This window comes from Chiroxiphia lanceolata, chromosome 2 (assembly GCF_009829145.1).
Source record: "Chiroxiphia lanceolata isolate bChiLan1 chromosome 2, bChiLan1.pri, whole genome shotgun sequence".
In the NCBI taxonomy this organism is placed as follows: Eukaryota; Metazoa; Chordata; class Aves; order Passeriformes; family Pipridae; genus Chiroxiphia; species Chiroxiphia lanceolata.
This window is the reverse complement of record NC_045638.1, coordinates 9,296,465-9,317,280: the sequence shown is the minus strand read 5'-3', so window position 1 is coordinate 9,317,280 and position 20,816 is coordinate 9,296,465. Positions and strand designations below refer to the sequence as shown.

At 33.8% G+C, this 20,816-nt stretch overlaps 1 protein-coding gene across 3 annotated transcripts in view; it reads right to left on the bottom strand.

The window, feature by feature from the left end:
- Nucleotides 1-20,816, bottom strand: part of CFAP47 (cilia and flagella associated protein 47) — a 278,312-nt gene that overhangs the window by 116,044 nt on the left and 141,452 nt on the right. For all 3 annotated transcript variants that reach the window (XM_032680035.1, XM_032680036.1, XM_032680037.1), the window contains exons 49-50: nucleotides 19,447-19,558; nucleotides 10,454-10,591 (exon numbers count right to left, since the gene is read on the bottom strand). In XM_032680035.1, coding sequence (XP_032535926.1) covers nucleotides 10,454-10,591; nucleotides 19,447-19,558 — 250 coding nt within the window. The remainder of the gene's footprint in view (nucleotides 1-10,453; nucleotides 10,592-19,446; nucleotides 19,559-20,816) is intronic.

Below are 20,816 nucleotides of genomic sequence, written 5' to 3'. Positions count from 1 at the left end.
TTAATAGGTGATGTCATATTACATAATTTACCTTCATAAATTTAACTTTTTGGCTACTAAGAGTTCTTTAACATAGAACATTTAACATCAAAGGACTGTAGTCAGAAAAATTAAAATATGAAATTAGTATGATTTTAGAATTGTTAAAATACTTTTATTGAAAAAGCATACTATAATGTGTAATTAATTCCTGTTTTCAACTCTTGTTTCAGTCAAACACAAATTATTGAATAAAATATAAATGTACATTAGTAAAACATAGATTACATAAGAGTACATTAGTTAAACATAATGCCCTGTGAAAAGCTAGAAGTCAAATAAACCCAAAAGACAGTATGTATTCTTCAGTTTCAGAAGTCTGTTCACAAATATGCCACTTATTTATTATGACAAATATTTATTGCAAAATCTTAGCAAACTTTTCATTTTAAGTCTTAGCAGCTAAGGCCTGTTAAAGATACTTTACAGTCCTCCAGGTGTTATGCCCTCTAGATGTAATATGCTGTGATGAAATATATTTCATCTTCTTTATTATGAAATTCAAACTCATATTTTATTATTGTCAACATAACATATTAAAAATAAGCTTACTGAAGACAAAGGTATCCCAATTTTCACAAGTGTTGTGTCACAAAAGCAAATAACTGCCCTTATGAGTTCCTACACATGCAAGGAGTACAAGCCTTTCCTTTGAGAGGCAAATACCACTGAAACAATTGAATTGTAGAAATTGCCTTGGAATTTAGAAGCTATGGTAAAATCAATTGCATTATTTCGCTAAAAGTTTGATATTGGCCAGCTTGGAATTCAGCAGCTTCGAAAAAGACCTAAAAAAAGGTGAGCACAACATATCTTAGTTTTTAAAATAGAACTTAATTAACATTCAAATAATTTGCCACTTTTAGCTACCAGGAAACTAATTTGACAACATTTCCTGGAATATACATAAATTTCTAACTGAACTTTTAAATTTGAGATAAATTTCATTTTATTATGTGAACCTACATGAGACTTCAGTGAGAAGACAGTTCACTTCCAGACAGAGTTGACTCTTAAATTCTCTACCATACTCAGGCAGGCTCAGCATATGCAGTTTCCATATAAAAACATGCTAAAAACTAAAGCTAAGAATGTCTATTTCCTAAGTGAAGATGAACAAGAATTACAAAAAACATATTCATGCACCATACTGAGTGATTCCTGACTGCCATTCATAAGAAAAAAATTTATTCTGTTTTTACTGAACAAAAATATTTTTTTCAAAAATTTTTTTCTAAAAATACAAAATTAACCAAATGCATTTTATAAACCCTAATACAGTCTTACTGCAGTGTTTCACAGAAACACAGCTAGGCAAATACAAAGGCACTAAATCTGGCAAGTGTCTTTTTTTTTCTTTTTCAGAATAATCCTTTTACTTTAAAAGGAACTTTTTAATCAAGTTCATTGGAATTTGGATAACTTTCCATCCTAAGCTCTGCCATAGAGTAGGCATTTCATCTTATTCTCCCTCAGGTAAGGCAAAATGGCAACACTAAGCAACATCACACACACAGAAAAGGTAATATTATTCTTGGATAAAAAATATGTCTTCCCTGGAGAAGATATTAATAAGGATTTCTGCTGAACAACCAGGTCATTTTAGGAAAACTATGTTTATTTCTCTAAACATCCATAAAATAGAAAATGACTTACATGAAATAAAATCCTGAGCACGATGATGAAGTGAGCAGATTTTCATTAGGTTTCAGAAAACCTATTGTGGAGTTGCGTGAGCAATTTATGTTTTCAATAAAAAAGAAATGATGAAGTAAAATTCCATTAATCTTCAAGTAGAGTAGCTTTAAGTTCATGTAATTCCGTGTTAAATAAAACCAACCCTTCATTAATTTCATGGATATTGTCTGCCATGTTTACAGATGCTGAACTTAATCAGGTTGTTTTTACTAACTTTTCAATATATTGGTGGGTAAATAGGGTGTAGATAACCAATAAATCCAGAGAATTTAATGAAAGCAATCGCCTAATTCTTCATAACATTCAACAATAATTAGTATATATATCACTTATACTATGAAAGAAGAAGCATTCTTCCTAAATAGCACAGGTTTACTTTACTATCCTACCAGAAATGCTAATCATATTTTTATACTTCATTCTAACCTAAAAAATCTTCTTACACACATACTTTTGCTCTCGGATGACAACATATAAAATGCCATCTCTCTTTTGCCACATGGGAAACAGTACTTCCCCAATACCTATAATTTCATAATAATACCAAAAGCAATTAGGACTCCACAGTACCCACAGAGAAAGAAAAGGAAATATTTTGACAGAGACAGTAGAGACCACAACAAATAAAGCACTTCAAGGAACCAGAAATATCTATCGCCTACCCAGTAAAAATTTTTTGTTAGTTCGACAAATCTACCTCATAACTGAATGTATGGGAGTGCAGGAGTGTTCAGTGTCTGGGACAAATTAAAAGTCAGAATTCTGTATGGGCAATTTATTTTGCAGCTGATGTAGAAGTAAAAGTCCTTAGTAAATTCCAGCAGCAGGCTACCAAGTGGACAACAGAATCTGAGATAGGTGAGAGTTTCATCCATGAAGAAACAATGAGGTAAACTGAGAGTTTTACTAACAAAAAAAAATTACTTACACAATCACAGTCTTCAGGAACAACCTAGTTATACCTTCAAAGTCAGACAATGACAGTAGCACACAATGCAAACTTTTCCAGTTATGACAGTATAACAGTACTTGTAATATAATGCTAAAACTAATAACAACACCACTTGGGGGGGGAGGACGTGCCCAACGGTAAAATAAAAAAGTAAATTAGATTGGAAGGAGAAATATGCTTTATTTTCTCCTGTTGGGAATTATGATTCCTGTCATCCTACAAACAGCATTTGGACTCAACCTTACATTGTAATTGATATTTCTGAATTGCGTATTTTTCAGAAACTTGTAGTAAATAAATAAATACACAAAAACTTTGCTCTGGATTTTGTGAATCTATTTATAAAGTAGCTTAACTGTTGGATTGCCCTACCAGGCTCTGAGAATGTATATTCAATTCTTTCCTCTGCTTGAACAACTGAACATACACCTTGAAGGAAACTGTTCTCACCCTTAGATAATATCATGGATGTTGCAGTAATTGGAATGTGTCATAATATTTAGATCCATGTAATAGATTCAAGTAATTATTCAGATAGAAAAAAACCACACCATACTGTAAAAGACTTCTTAGAAAAAAATCATATATTTGATTTGAACTCTACTTCTTCTGAACTGTCCTATGTATTAGACTGTAAAGTTTGACTTTTTCCTGTGTTCTGGCTCAGGGAATACTTTCAGAGGTCACAGCAATTGAAGCAGCATGACAAAGGAGACTGACAGAGACCTTCCCTCTATCCGCTCCTCACATCATTATCTTCAGCCCCAGACATGCTTATACAACTGTGAGGATCTAGTATATATTAGTGCTCTTTTTCATTACCATTATGTGCTCTCTGTGTGTTTATAATTCATTACTTGCTAAAGGGTAAAAGAATAATTGTTTGTAAGCATGATAAGGTAGGAAAGGCAAAATGATGACCTAGATAAAGGGCATGTCAAACACTCAAACCTAGTAACAAGGGCACAGGCTGTAAAGAAACTACTACTCTGTTGCCTATTTCCTATTTGGTTTCAAAAATGTTATGTTTTATATGTCTCTGAATGTGTTCTGTCACACACTACCAGAAAGAGTTTATACCTGAACCTGTCATGTGAGCCCTATAATGAGCTCCTCTCATTATTTCTGCTAGGGATTTTGTTTTTCAGAATATTTTTTTGTTAAAAATGGGCTACTAATTGGCAAAATGCCATACATACACATTTGAGGTCTGCCAGACACGACAGAATGATGTGTTTCTCAGTAATGTAGTTTATAGTATATACAGACTTTCAGAACAAGCACAGTGCACATCACAGACACCTTAATTAGGTAGTAAAATTTAATCTGTTTATATGCAAATGCAATCCTACATGCCATGATACCCAAAAATATACAGATGTACAGGTTTACAGGAGGAGTGACTAATTTGTGGTTAGTGCAGATGCAACATTACTTGCCTTCTCAGCATAGCAATATTAAAACACCTGCTGCATGAAGGATGATGCAGCCTAAAGTTCACCAGAAGCCTTACACTGTGAGCAGTTACAAATTGCTTTTGTTGTTAATTTTAAATGGGCTACCACGCTTTGTTTGCACAAACTTTTAATTGCACACATACCATGCTCCACAAAATTCCGCGGGTCCTTGAAGCATCGCTACATCTGAATGGTTTCAAAACAACATGTTAGTTTATTAGGGGAATCAAGCTGTTCTGAGTCTCAAAAGGGCACGAGGAAAATGCATGACATCTAGCAGACTGAAGTGCTGCAGAAGGGCACCTACTGAGAAAGCCAGCAATAATTGAACCATCTTTTTGACAAAGGAAAAAAGCATAAAACAGCCTAATCCTTAATGTTCCACATATGCTAAACCATCCCCAAAAGCTTGGATGCACTAACATAAGTATAGCTGCAAGTGCCAAAATGCCATTAAAAAAAAAAAAAAGAAAGAAAAAAGAAAAGAAAAAAGTAAGCTATGGTTGGTATTTTAAATTTGCAAATATGCATGCAGTTTACATGGGGATTATTTTCTTTGGGTAGTTCTTCTGAAACTTCATTTTTCCCCTGAAGAGGGAGACTCAAAACAAACTAATCTGAAGGTGGATAACACCATGCTTGAATATACAGTGTGTAGATTTGACTGAAAAATAGCTTAACTACACAATCAACATTTATGGGGTAGATAACTCAAAATTATTTTTAAGAACAGCTCTACTAAAAAGATAGTAATTCCAGAAGTAAATATTCATGTGATTTATATCAGTTATATCTTGACTATATTAAAGGTATCATAAAGGAATCATAATACTTCATTAACACTGAATAAATCCTATCATTTACCATTGTATACTCAGTTCTTGTGATCTTTGAAAAATATTATAACGAATAATTATTTTAAAGCCTTATTTTAAATTTTGGGTACCCTGAATACTGTTTTCCTCTTAATCACCTTTAACAGCTGCTAGAACAAAGACATTATATCATTATCTTCCTTATGTGAGTACCCCAGTGTGCTATCACAGATGTTCAGCTCTCAGGGACTGATTTAAAGCCTGGAAGTCCAGGAGAACAAGGGCAAGTATCATTACCTTTCAAAGGCATCAGTTCCTCAAAGAACCCACTCAAAAGCATATTTTAAACACAGTGGGAAAGACTCTAAACTGTCAGAGATGTATCATAAGAACTACAATGACAACTTAGGCTAGAAAATGTCACATGTCATTGAAGGTCTGGTTGAAGGATAAATTAGTTTTAAAAAGATAATTAAAATAGGCTTCTCCAAAAGGAATGTCTGGCCTAAACACTTTGACTGCACATTTTCATCATGGTCTATTCAGAATTAACGTATCTTTTTGATGTTATGCCTTTCAAGTACACAGAAATTGAAAAATTTGGCAATGGCATAAAAATCTAAATGCGTTCCACAAGACAAACACAATGGAAACTATAATCTTTTGATAAAGGGAATGCCTAGGGCAGCCACAATAAAACAACAGCACATGCAAAATTCCCACATTGTACAAACAAACATCCTGCATCTGTACTGCTCTGTGAGACATCACCGCTGGCAGGAACATTAAAAAGCTGTTGCTTAAATGCCAGCTCTGTGCTGAGACTTGCTGCTGGAAAGACAGAGGGGGTAAGGGATGCTGGGAGAGGGGGATTTTCAGTCTCAGTGCAAGCCTTAGCCATTGCAGCAACCACACCAACTCGAGTCTTCCTTACAGGGGATCGGATTCCTGAGGATGCCTGGGCTGGTCTAGCAGAAGCTGAGCCAAACATTCTCCCTATTGCCCACAGGCTACACAGCAAAGAGCACAACACAGGGACAATTGTCCAAGGGCAGTTCACTTCGAGAAGTTATCATGAACTCCGTAGCAGAGTAGAAAAATTTCCTCTAATTTGAGAGAAAAGTTCAACAAGCGTAGGAGGCTTCACAGTATTTAGTGAGACTGTGAAAAAACACCTATTAATGGCTAATATTTATTTATGATTTTAGCACTTTATTATATAGGAATATCTAAAGAAAAATCTTACATGAAAAATAAGCTGCATCTTACTTTCAGTTTTAGCAAACACTTAGCCTTGTTTTACTTTTGGATCCCATGAGAAAAAAACCCTAGGACTTCTCTTCAAAGATAGAAATACCTTTTGGAAAGAACTAAAACTCCATGTCAGTTTAGAAAGGGGTAAGCCCCTATCACTACATCTGCTCTGCAGACATTTTTCTGTTTGGGTTTTGGTTTGTTTTCTTTTTTTCCCCTCTTGTACAAGGCAGCATAAAAAGGATTCGTCGTGAGGAATCACTGTGATTTCCACTGCAAGGACTAAATGTGATTTTCCTTAAACACATCTGAAGGAGAAAAAAAAATCATGAACAAACTTCAGAGTCATTAGGTTTTTGGAAGATCATAATGAGTAACTTTGATAGAAATTATAAAAAGAATATATGAAAGCTATTATAGAAATCATTACATTCTACTATGGTCATACCTACAATTTGAAGCAAAAAAAAAAAGGTAAAAAGGTAAATAAACACATATATAACTACATAATGCATATATATGTATACCTAAAGATTATATTGAATGTTAATGTGTGTATAGCAAGGTAGTAATTTCTAGTATGTTTAAAAGCAATTATTTCCATTATTGACAGCAGGACAAAAACGTTTGGTGTACTTGTGTTAATCACTAGAGACTTTTTCCTAACCTTATTCAGTTATGGACAACCTCATACTTGTTTTGGCCTATGATGATTCAAGTTTGCATATTCATTTTTTGTACATCCCAAGTCCACTATTTTCTGTTACAGTCACAGTAGCCTTTGGGATTCTCAGCCCTGGGATGCACTTCTTCAGCGTGTGATGCCTCTGGTCAAAAGCAAGGGGTTTGCATTCTACTAGTGGTGTGCACCTTGTAATTAATAATTCCTAAATCTTGGATATATCCATCAATCATTCTACTATGAAAAGTCATATAATAATTTTTATGTAAAAGTACTGTGAAAAATAGAGCTGTGAAAAAAACCCCACCTGTGTAGGATAAAGACTCTGTTAGTTCTTCTTTGAAGTAAGTTCAGAAGAAGACTATCACGTACGTTAGATCAGATCTTGTTATAGTCCATCTCTATTTAGCTATTTTTCAACAGGTACCTCTCCCAGTTGCAGACATTATAAATGTCTAGCACAAATGAATCGTTGTGATGACAGATAATGTTTTTACAATGACTAGAAGCACTTGGTTGATTTAAAGGTGAGATCAAAGCTTGCTCTTCCTAGGATGTGAACACTGAAAGGGTATATTTTCTGTACTGAAGAAGTAATTCTATTATTACATGACACTGTATTAGGGAAGAGTCATTTCACATTTAAGTCCACCTAGGAAAGCAATCCGAAACATTGCTAGCAGTCATGTAACTTGAGTTAGTACAGTGTACTAGAAACATGTAGGTTACAATAAGGCAAAGATATAACTCTACAGTAGCACAAAAATACCGAAAGATGGCAACTGAAAGATAAGATGCAGTAATTTGACCCAACCATATATGAATAAGCTGTGCAGATTGCTCCAGTTACCAGTGAAATTCTCTGTGCAGGAGTGATTATATCCATGTAAATTAGTATACAGTAAAAAAGGAACTGATTTGGAGCTGATGACCTGGCCCCTCTCAACAAGTTTCATTGCATAAACTAATGTTTCATTGCATAAATTTATTGTATTTTAATGTATAGAACATGTTCAAAAAACATTTTGAATGTATAAATAGACCAGTCAGTCTCATGTTGTTATTTGGGAGCCAAACTGAGCAAAAGGCTTATCAGTAACAGCAAACGTGGAATTCACGTTGCATTTTCTACCTGGGAACAATGCCCTCAATTCATACTGGTGACAGGGACAGTACTGAGACATTCACTCACTTAAGCAATTTTCTTACTTAACCTTCTATTTTCAGCCTTCTCCAGTTTTGGACTGACAATTCCTATATTTGCAAAAACCTCGTAAGAAAAAATATTTAATTTAGACAACACAAGGATAACTAAATTCATGAATATTTGCAAGCTTTCAGTAGAGATTCAAAAATTATCTCCAGTATTTCCATGTACTTGGCATCACTCCTTATATTTGTTTTATGATTAATTTCTCTTAATACATTGAAATCTATAATTCTCATCTCTACTGCATTGTCTTTATATACCATCTTAATTCAATACCTGTTAAAATCCTTCTTCTGTAAACTTACAATGATGTGCTGTATGAGTTTTAATGCCAATCAATTTCCATGTTGCTGTATATGAAAATTCATTGTAGGAGATTAATGCAGGAAAATATTCTTTGAAAACAGTGAATACTAAATACTGATTATTTCATTTCTTTCTAACTGACTTCTTATGGACTTCTTCCTATTTCTATCTCTTCTTACATCAGAATTTTAAAAAAGCAGTACTGTCCAACACTTCTAATATTCCCATTAAATATACAAAACCGAAGAACTGAATCTGTACTGTCCTCACAAAGCTCTTTCTTTTTAAATATAGTTTACTTTTTTTTCCTTTCAGAATCCTCTATTTAATACTTCTAGACTTCTTCTCAATCCCTATTCCTTTATTTGTCAAGTACTGACTTGCCTTTTGATTTTTTAATTATAATTTATAATTATCTGCTACAACAGTCTTATCTGTATCATAAGCACTAAGGGAAAACCTTAGACCTTTGGTCATCTTATTTTCTTTTTTATTTTCTGTCATCTTATTAAAACAACATTTAGCCATGTGCTGCTACATTACTCTCTTTCACTTCTATTCTAAACTCACATTGTATTATCAACTATTTGCACAAAAATAACTTTTTGAAAGATCTGGGTTTATACAAGAGCTACATAATCACAAAATTAACTTTATTTTCTTTTGTTAGTTTTAACTACAGATGTTAAAAAGAAGCAAACTGCAGACCACAAAGAAACTACACCTGTAGTTGGAACTGTATAAAAAAGGAATGTTTCAAAATTCACATGAAATATTTAGCAAAGAGGAATGTGGTAACAAATCTGGTAGATCAGAGAGAAAATGGATATTCATTCATAGGGCTCTGGCTTGTGAGGAAGAAAAGGGTGTGTTTTTTTAATACTCCCCAACATTAAGCTACTGGTATGGCCAGGGAGAGTCACTTCACTTCCCTGGGCTTCTGTCTTCTTCCTGCCTTTGCCCTGTCTATACAGATTGTAAATTCTTGGCATGGCTTCATGTCAGAGATGGGATAATAATCTCTGAGTATCTAGATATTATTATTTACAGATATTAATAGACTATAAAAGAACAGATTTTCTGATATTCACACTGAATTAACTCAAATTATTTATTTATTGATAAAATTAGCTTCTAATTCCTTTTAGAGATGGATAAATTCCAGTTTTAATCTACCTAGAAAATACAGTTATAAAGAAGACAAAGAGATCTCCAATTGCAAGCTTGTATCCATTTCCTAAAATCTAAATATTGGTGAAAACAACTCCTTTTTCAGTTTAAAACTTTCCTTGATAGCTTTGCTTGCAAGAAATATGCTTTAGTCATTTAACACAATACTTGATAATTTAAATACATACCAAATTAGATATTAAAAGCACAAAAAGTATAGTTCTGTAGGCAAAGTTTTACTTGCAAATATAAATAAGAAAGTGGAAAGAAAATAAGACAGCAAACAAAAAAACTATCTTTGTTAACTCCGTGTGCACATTTGCAATCACAAAAGTATTTCTCTGGAACATTTAAAATTTCAGAAGTAATGCAGAAACTGTTTAGAATAAACTAGTTGGTGACAATATGAAACCAACCAGGTATATTTTCTCTTCTTGATTTTACTGGAACTGGTCAAAGGATCATCTATAACTGACAGTTAAAAGGAAGTTTTTTCCATAGTGGAATAAAGTGGAGCAATATGAATTTCAGAAATGCTCTGCTTTGACATCAGCACTATTTATATTATTGGATAGTTATAAAGAAAGCATTAAAAAAATTATTATCCTCTCCAACAACAAGCAACAGTCAGTGACATTGTCAAAAAAAAATAAAAAGAGGAGAAGAAAAACCAAGTTTAGCTTAACATTTCATAAAAATGCTCCAAAAAAACAGAAGAAGAGAATTTCATATATTTCTGGAATAAACATTTGACTTAACACTGTTTGTAGGCATGTGGCCTGGCATACTAAATTAAATTTTAATTTAAAACATATTATGATATAATTTGATAAAAATTGACAATGAATTTATCCATAATAATAAACATACCAATGTTTGCTGCATCAAGAATTTGTGGTGTCTCTGTTGGCAATTTCTGAAGTGTCTGTTCACCATCTGTCTTCTCTGGTGAGCTGTTGCATTGAGACTGCTCTTGGTCTTCATCTTGAGCAACAAATGAAATTACTCCTAAAACAAATAGATACCAGGTGTTATATTATCCAGGCATTAGCTTTAAAAAAAGAGACTGACAGACATGTACAAGTATTTCCTCAGTTCAGAACTAACAAAAAAATGAAGTAAAATTTCTACTCCAGGTGTCAGCCATCCAATTATAATTGATGGCATTTAAAAATACATCTTGAGTGAGTACAAGGAAATTAATAGTTTTTTCTTCCAAAAGTGTTTTTCTACTTACCTGAACAGAGTACATGTAATGAGTACATGGAAAAAATCAGTAATAAGAAATACAAGCACACCAACTTCATAAATATTATAAAATATAGTGGTCAATAACATTACTTTTTTCCAGCTCAATTTTCTATGCATAGTCTTGATTCTTTCTGGGTCTTGGGGGTTTTTTTTGGGGGGTTTTTTGGTTTTTGTTTTTTTGTTTGTTTGTTTTGATGTTGTTGTTTTTTTTTTAATCAGTGTCTCATTCTAATGCTATAAGACAATAAATGGAATAGCTATAATATTCCTGTGGATCTGGTTTTGTATTGTATGTTAAGTTGTAATCAAGTATTTCAGGAAGACAATATACAGAGAGACCGTAAAACCAGGATTTTCAAGTTGCCACTTGTTTAAAATGTCTTATTAAGGGTTTGGGAATGGAACTTTTAAAATTTGAAATGCAGAATTAATATGAGAGTCACAGAACAACTGGATTTGAAAACACCTACATCTCATGGTGGTTTTTGTTTCTCCAGCTTTGAGTGGGACGGGTGTGTGCCAACAGATCACACAACAGAGAGGATGTGCTGTGCTCCCTGAGAAGCTGAATTTAGCACCTTTCTAGCCAATGGAACAGCTGAAGCTGAACAGCAAGGCTCAAGTGGGACCTGGGAAAGGGAGCAACAGTGCGGGGGCAGATGGCACCACACAGGTCACAACACTTGGCTCAGGAAGCTGCTGTGACTTTGGCAGCCAGGACCTGATCAAGCCTCCTGAACATACACCTGTACACACCAGTCTCATTTACAGTTCTTGAGGATTAACTTTTTTCTCCCCAGACTTCTGAAAAAAAGCTGCATGGAACTAGATGATCTTTAAGGTCCCTTCCAATCCAAACCATTCCATGACTCTTTTCATTTTAGGAGGGTTCAACCTTAATCAAACGGTCTCATGATTACTTTTAATAGAAACACTGTGCCAGAATGATGTTACTCTTAGAAAAGAAAGGCAAAAAGAACATAACTGAAGTCAAATGTTACCAGGAAGGCTTGAAAAACACAAAATTTGTTCATGATACTCTCACTGGTAGCTACATCAGGTGGCAATTTCAAAAAGACAAACACTGACAAATTATTTCTGCTAAGAAGGATTGAATTACATAATTACAGGGTAGAATCTCTTTTTCTTTGAGAGACAGCAACTGGGTAGCACAGATATATATACCAAAGTTGAGAACAAAACCAAAAAAATGGAAATAGGTTTGTATTTAAATACAGAGGAACTATATAAGTTTAAATTTAAAAACATTAGAATTCCAGATTTTCTTCTGTTAAGAAAACTCTATAAAAATACAAATAAATAAAACTAAGAATAAAATAAAAAATAATTAAAACCCAAATAAAGCATTTTAAATGAAAAAGTTATACAAATTGCTAAAATTACTCCTAATATATAAGCCAGAAATTGCGTACAAATAGGTAGAAGAATGATTGCAATTTGAGGAAACTATTGAATTATTTTTTTTTTAATCTTGAAAGATAAGGTAGATGTGTAAGAAGATTTTAAAAAAAAAACATTATGGAAAGCTCAGGGGAATGAAATCTGAAGAAAATACTCAAGGTATATAAATATTGATATAAGAGGACATATTTAATGGTACTAATAGCTAATGGATCTTAGGATAAATACTGACTAGTTAATCTGACTTTATGTCTCAATATATAATACTAGTAGTATTTTGATCGATTGAAGCACAATATTAGAAGAGAGAAGCAAAGTGCAAGAGAGAATTCATTAATTTTAAATATCACCCTTACCATCAATATGGTTGAAAGATATGAACAATTATAAGAAGCTGAGTAAAAAAATGCAAAATTATAGCTTTAAAGTTGATAAAAAAGACTTGACTAAATGCTGAAAATCAATACATTCATAAATTCTAAAGACTTCCTACAGTAAATAATACTTGGTTAGAGTTCATTTTAAAATTTTTGAAATTTCTCCTTACAGTTCTTCCTTGCTGTGAGAATGGGGGATTTTCTTTACCAATTGTCTGTATTTCAGAATCATGTACTGTGCATATGTGTGTGTGGGAGAAAGAGGGACAGAAAAGGAGTGATCAGAGTTTTAAGTAAGGAAATGGTAAAACAAACAGTGCTTTTTTTCCCTGTTCTGCTCTCAAAAGCATCAAAGTAATGGGCTGAGCCACTCTGAATAATTACTTTTTATTTGCAGCAAATATTGGAATGCTTGAAAAGTTCGAAAAGCATAAATTGCTAATGCTCAAGAATATTCCAAGAGCGCGTAGAAGAACTATGGTAACTAAAAACTACTTGAACTGCTAAACTGCTGTGCTGATAATCCAGCAGTGGTATGATCAAAAAATCAGTGAAGAATTACAGTATAATCGCTGACACTCAATTTTCCTTCTTTATGGAAAACAGATCTCAAACAAACAGAATTAATAGCAACGAGGTTATAATCTTGATCGATAAAGGTGACTGAATTGATATAGTGAATTCAGATCTCTGCAAGGCTCTCAATTAAATCTGTCAAAGTATTTCAATAAAGAATAATGAGTTTTACTACAGATGGCATACAGTTTATAACTCAGTTTATCTGTTTAATCTTAAAATATTCATTAATCGTCTTTCATAATTTTTCATGGGCACCAAAGTACCTACCACTAGCTCAAAGCTATTTGAATTTTTTATTAGGGAAAAAAAAAATCATTGTTGGCAAGAACTGCAAATAACAAAAGAAAAGAGTGTATTAATTTCCAGTCAAATACAAAATGCAGAATCCTTATCAGTGAGGACAGTACATAGTATTGCTTGAGTTTATAAATTAATGCAGAATATTTTCCTAGGAAGTATTCCTAAGCAGAATACTCTCCTGGTTTGAGAGTTAATAGTGCAACCCAGTGAGCACTAGTGGAGATCAAGATAGCAGATGATACACAAATATATTAATTTATTCAAATTATGGGCTACAAAAATATTCCTGTCAAAAGATGTTTTGCAGGACGGGATAAAAGAGTTTTATACAATGAAGAAGAATAAAAAGTATTTAGTGCTCTATAAAGTAATAAATAATACACTGAAAATGTGCAGAAAATGCATCAAAAATGAAAGATTTAAAATAACAAATAAAAAAAGCAAATTTACATTTTTTTCATAAGGTTCTGCTGAGCTTGGCTTCTGTGTTATGAAAGGGCTTTGACACAGGAAGTTTGGGTCTTTCTGCTGTGAATCCCCTGTCACCCTACAGAACCACTATTGCTTACACTGACTTCATCAAAGGTAGTGGTATCTCATGTTTCCTTATTGATGTTACGAAACAATCAATAAATGATCATTTGTTCACGCACAGCTGTCCTCAGACATTTGGGGTTTGTTCTTGTATGGAGTTGCTCAGTTCTGACTCCCATGTCACACATTACACAACAATGTAACTTGCCAAAATGTCATGGCTGACAATTTTCAAAGGGTACGCTCCAAGTTAAACAAAACTTCTTGTACATCCCAGAGATACAATTCCCGCTGATTCAACTGGCCACAGAATTATGCCATCATCAACTATTTTAGAAAACAACATTCCTCAGCTGTCCTTTGGCATATATATAAGATACTAAACTTGCACATAATGGATACTAAACTTTCAGTATAATTCCCAGAATTATACTGAAAATGAATAATTAAAATTTACATCGATTGGGGAGTTTTTCTTTTTGCTGATAAATCATTCCATTAAAAGCTTTCTTGGTCAAAACATCATTGCAAATTTCCTAGCTTTACTATCCAGTGTTTAAACATTTCATATAACTACAGTCCATGTACTAATATCAAAGCTTTGTTTTATATTGCTTGAGATAAGATGCATCCCTTTAAAAGGAGGCAGGCTGATTTATTTCCCAATAAAATTGTAATTGCAACACATTAGACTTACTCATTGGCTATATACTACAATACTCCATCCATGAATACAATTAAGAAAGCAAGGAATATTCAATGTTTTCCCTTCTGTATAATTTAAATGGAGTATTTTAAATATATGTGTTGTATATGATTATTTTCTGCTGCAGAGAGATGATAAAGGTCCACAATATCCCAATATTTTAACTGGAAACAAGAATAGAAGGCTATATCATCACACAAATCTGAAAAGATATAGAAATGTTTGGGCTTGTGGTTTAAATATACCAACATGAACTTAATAAAGTCTTGGGAGTAGGACGAGGTTTTTTATCTTTTCCTGTTTTGTTGGTTTTGGTGTTTGTTTTTTTTTTTCCTAGCCACCAAAATCTATGCATAGTTGGTGCCATAAAAAAGTTCCACAGAAGATATAAGATAAACTAAAAAGATGAGTGTAATCTATGTATGCTATAGCTTTGGCCAATTTTTCTTTTTGCAGTTTTCTACTGACAAAAAATGATATTTACTGTGGGTTAGAACAAACTTTATAATCTCTACTTTGCATAGGAAAACCTCTACAAGGAGACATATAAATTCTAAAGACTTTCTGTGAATCCTAATTACTACTTGTTGGTTTACTGGGAAAAATGAATTGTTCCCTGCATCAATGAAAAAAATTCAGAATCAGCTCTAAGGTTCACACCTAGGAGAAAAGAGCAAGTGGCAAATCCCGCTGTCAACTATGATTCATAAACTGTATTTTAGCACTTAATAAAGAGGTGAATTGTTTTATTTACAATTCTCACTGTCTCTTCTTCATATGCCAAAGAAACTACAATACGACAGGGCTCAGGAGCATGTAGCTCCAACTGCACTAGGATAGGTGGAAAATATATGCTGGGAATCATCCTGCCAGGTGGTGGCATATATGAATAGAGGGGCTCTCCCTCAGTGAACTCCAGTGATCCAGCAGAACCATTCAGGGTAATCAAGCAACCAGAAGAGCCTTCTGACTTTGTCATTATTACCAGTAAATTAGACTCAATTTGTCAGGGTGTCACAGGTGAAGAGGAAGTGCCCAAAGCAAAGGTCCAGGCCAGGCAGGTTCCTGAAATACAGCAAAAGCTACAAGAAACTACAGAGATGCTCTTCCTCTCTCATGTGTTTTTTATGATTCCATTGAAATTAGAGGGATCAGTAGATCAACTTGCAGAATTCCAGCAAACAACGAAATGGACAATATTTTATTTTTTTTTTAACACTGATGTTTAAAACAAAATAATGTTAAACACACAAGTTCAATCCACTCATTTACAGGCCAGACTGTATTGGCATGATCTTCACCATCTCACTGAAATTGTACTACAGCTACATCTCACAGGCCATGGCCTGGAACATTCTGCCCTTTTTCTTCAATTTAAGCTTCAAAAGCTCCAACTAGCATGGAAAATCACTGCCTACTAAATATAAGTATAGTTAAAAAACTAATGAAAGGTGATACATAAAATTAAAAAAAGCCTTTCCAAAAGCTAGATTTTTTTATGGATAAAAGGGTGCTGACTATAACAAGTGTGTAGTTTTTCTGCATAAGACATACTCAAGCATTATGAGCTTTGGTCTATTCTGGAAAAATTCTGATCTATTCTGTGGAAAGCAGAAACAAAAATTTGATAAAAGATAAAGCAACCTGCAGAAGATGCTTTATCAAGCCTAAAGGAAATTGCTCTATTACTTAGAAAAGAGATTGCTAAAGAATTTTACCTAATGACAGAATTTTGTGTGAGGTGTTTATTAGCTACAATTTCTGTTAAAGCTGTCATGCAGCTACAAACTAGCTGAAGCATATAATATTAGCCATTTATTGGAATTCTTCCAAATGGACTTTTGAAAAGAACTGGGCCCACTTTTAGCTTAGCAACCATAAAACAGCAAGACAGAGAGCAAAAGAAGCATAATTTTGCAGCTATATAATTTTGCAACTAAAAGGACTTTTGAAAAATGCAGACCATTTGCTCAATACAACAACTTACACAGAAAAAGTTCTTTTATTAGAATTGATTTTAATATGACAAAAATAGTACTAGAACACTAAGTCTACAAAGTTTTATACTTATAAGTTAGGAAGTTCTAAACTTGAAATTATCCATTGGCACCATGACAGAGTCTTCAACTAGACATCCAAATAGTTGTTCTTTTTTCCTTGCAGGATAAAATCTACTCACTCTGTAGATAGCTTTTGAGAATTGCTTTTCATTTTTAATCATTCAGAATGTTGGCCCCACAGATTATTTACTTCCTTCTAAACAAATTCACCAAACTGAATAAAGAATACATTTCTTGGGAGTAAAAAAAAACAGTCATACTTTGCCTGTAGCATTTTGAACCTACAAAGGACTAAGACTGCTGAGTCCTAACTAATTCCCACTTGGATCACTTACATCTAATCTGGGTTCCTCAAGCTTCAGGTTGGCTGTTGAAAAGTCCTGAAAGTGCCAAAAATGTATGCATACATATATATATATATATATATATATATATATATATATATATATATTTCAATCAACTTTGACACTAAAGTTTCACAAGACCTGAAAATTCTGCTTTGGAGAACAAACATGACTTCCCTGACTTGCACAGTGTAAAGCAGACAGACTTCCATTCTCCTTTAAGTCACAAAGTAAGCATTTCCTAACACATTACCTTAGATAGGACAACTGGTAGTTAGGTTTATTTCAAACCTAACATCAGACAGCAAAATCAGCTGCTGCCTTTCAAAACTGTGACAGTGGCCTCTCTCTTGCCTCCACCCCTCTTCCCTCTACAGCAGCTGAATGATTAGGGAGTATGCCCAAATTTCTGTGACATAACCAAAACTGTCTCTGCTCCAGAGGAAGAATGAACATGACTTCCTGAGGTAGTGATTAAAGCAAGCACTGAGCCAGGGGGTGGATTGTAGATAGCCAGGCCCTGTCCTTTTCAAAGCCTAACTTTAGCCTTCTATGAAGTTATTTTAAAGTGTAAAAATAAATGAACTTTTCTGAGAAAAAGAGCATGTTCCCAGCATTTGAACCAGTAACTTTTTGTCGGGTTAGAGAGATGGACTGTTCTCTCTTTTTTCACTCAGTGAACATATAATACTTTAAAACATAATGGAAACCATTGTAATAGAAGTCAGGGGAATGATGGAACATAGGAGATGTAGATCTGAACACGCCATCAATGTCCCTTTGAAGGCATGGCTTTTATCACCTGGTATTAATTTACTGTATGATAGATCCCTTGGAGCCTCTTCTACTAAAACTTTCAGTATACATAAAAGAACTGGGAATTTTCTAAGGTAGAAGAAGAGACTATTCCTAAATCTTTAATGCTTAAAAAAAAAAGGCATAAGTTAAAATTAAGTATATCCTCAATATTTCCTGCTGCACATTTTTGATGAACACAATTTCATTGAAAGCTGACTCCCATTCATATAAAGTGAATTTTTTTCTCAGGGCTACAAATCAGGGCACTGAAGTCTTCCTATGGCACTAGGCCAAGCTTCGTTACGAGTATTAACTTCTTTGCACAAATCACCTGTGACTTGAAATGGCATTATTACTTACATTTTACACATCAGATACTAAAAACAAAATGGCTAAAAGAGCAAAGTAGTTTGGCATCCTGAGGGACAAGACTTAATAGCTTTTTAATGCTGAGAAAACAGCTGTCATTAATCTCAATTGCCTAAGAAGGTAGATGAACCAAGTGCTTGGAGTTAGGAACTCACAAAATCAAAACCATATACAGTAAGAATTTTGGATTAAGAGATTTATGCGTTATCAGAAAACCTTTTGTTTAAGAAGTTGCTCAAATCTAGCTTTCCTGAGTGCTATTCATCTCCTTTAGGATGGTCTCTTCTGTTTTCATAATTCCTTCCCAAACACTCTTGTGCTGTGCTCTGCTGAGAGTTACTACAAGAGTTAACCCACGAGGAAGAGAAAGACTGATTGCACAGCCTCATTCTCAAGACTGTGTTTTTCATATAAGGAGGTAAAGAATGAGCACCATGGAATTGCAGAACTATTACTAAGCATTTAAAAATTTTTGAAATCTGAATTGTTAAAAGAATTATTTTCAGGACAAAACATTAACTATGATATCCTAACATAAGTAAATAAACCAAACAAGAGTTTTTCTGTTGTATCATAAGAATACCATCATAAACATGGACAGACACAAATTAGGTACAATTAATTTTAGCTATCCCAAGCCTTCACACACCTCAAAGAAGGAACTGAGTTAACTACATTTTGTTTATGTACTCTTGCCTTGTGATCAACAGATTGAACATTAATTAGGGAAAAAATCAAATTCTGGTCTCTGCCTTTAAATCTTTGGTTCTAGTAGTGCTAAAATAACTACAGGTATTCATCAGGTTTTGGAAAATTAAATTTAGACTCAAGAACTTGGTGATAATTCAAAATCATTACTTTCTATTGAGCCAATTTTCATGAGAACAATTAAATGCATAAGATTGTACATATGCTGGTAATTTCAAAGAACCCGACCACATATTTAGCAGTAAGATACCTTTTAAAATAAAAATATGAGCCAGCTTAAAAACCAGTATCACCAGTAATTATAGCCTTACTTCCAGAAGGAAGGTTATGCAGAACAAATGTAAGCATCAGATGTAAATAGATTTAATCTGCTAACTTATAGAGGTATTTTATATATTTGAGTTCTAAATTGTACCTTGAAAGGTTCCTCGTCTCCACGGAGATACACTCAAAGTATAAGAAACTGTGTCATCTGCGTTGCAAGTAAGAACAGGTGCACCACTCACCATTGAAAGATCTGAATATACCTGGTGAAGAGAATTCACAAAGAGGAAAAGTCATCAAAAGCAAGTTATTGTTGCAAGAACACTATGGATACAATATCCATTCTACCTGCTTTGAAAAGTAAGTATTCTATCAGTAAGCCCTGGCCTTTATGAACGTGAAAGAACACACAATGTAAGAGAAATGCTGGTTTATACAGATCATATCAAGCACAAATTTTGAAGTCATTGCTCAATGCAATTAAAAGTATATTGCTCAGACCATGGAACTACTTACATATACATAGATCTGCACAGTCAGGGCCTTAATATTTTACATACTCTTTTTTAGACAAAGACATTCAGCAGTAGTGATCCATCTAACCAGAGAGATCAAAGCAAAATCTGAAGTGTCATTTTAACATTATTTGCTAGACCTCAAGGGATATTAAACTGTGCTTTTTGATATGTCAGATTTCCTAAGTGACAAGCACATGTGACATACGTAGTAACTGTGAACAATGAAAAGACCAATACAATTTTCATCTGCTGAATTTTAGATTTTGTAAACTATAAAGCTCACTACAATAATATATGCTGAGAGTATTTTTTAATTGTCTCTCATTTCTTTCTCCCTTTTTACAGAGAGACTCTGTGATCAGCTGCTCATGGAAGAGGCACTGAAGTCTGAGGCATCACCAAACACAGCTGGTGATTCCCTGCTGGAGTCACTGGTGGTACAAACAGCAGCAGGTGAACTGTGTGAATGGTTCTGCTCACACCCTGTCTTCTGTTACCTCTGCCTCTGGGTGAAGCAAACTCCTGCTGAGGGACAGTATTTTAAATTGACACTGCGATTTCTGACTCTGCTACAGGTGACAATTTTCCACTGAGGCATGAAGGCCTTTTAAAAAAATATCTTCAGGATATCATGTAGTACTATAGCATGCTGCAACTTCTTATTACATTAAAAAATGGTCTCTGTGTTGTTTAGGCATATTTTGAGCAGAATTACAAGTTAAATCAGAAAAGCTTGAAATTTTTTTTTTCCAGTTCATTTAGTCATTTTATTAATGACAACAGTTAGCCTGTCAAGCATCCAGCTGGAGACCTGCATTCTACAAAGATTCCTTTTGCAACAAAACCAGCATTAGATGCACAGATCGTAGTCATCCTACCAAAAGTAACTTTTTTAAAAGTAAATATGTTTTCTTAATATTTTCTGTAGAAAAAAACCAATTCTTTAAGCATCTTGTCTTCTGATACAGACAATAATTGCCTATAAAGCATTCCCTCTCTGTGG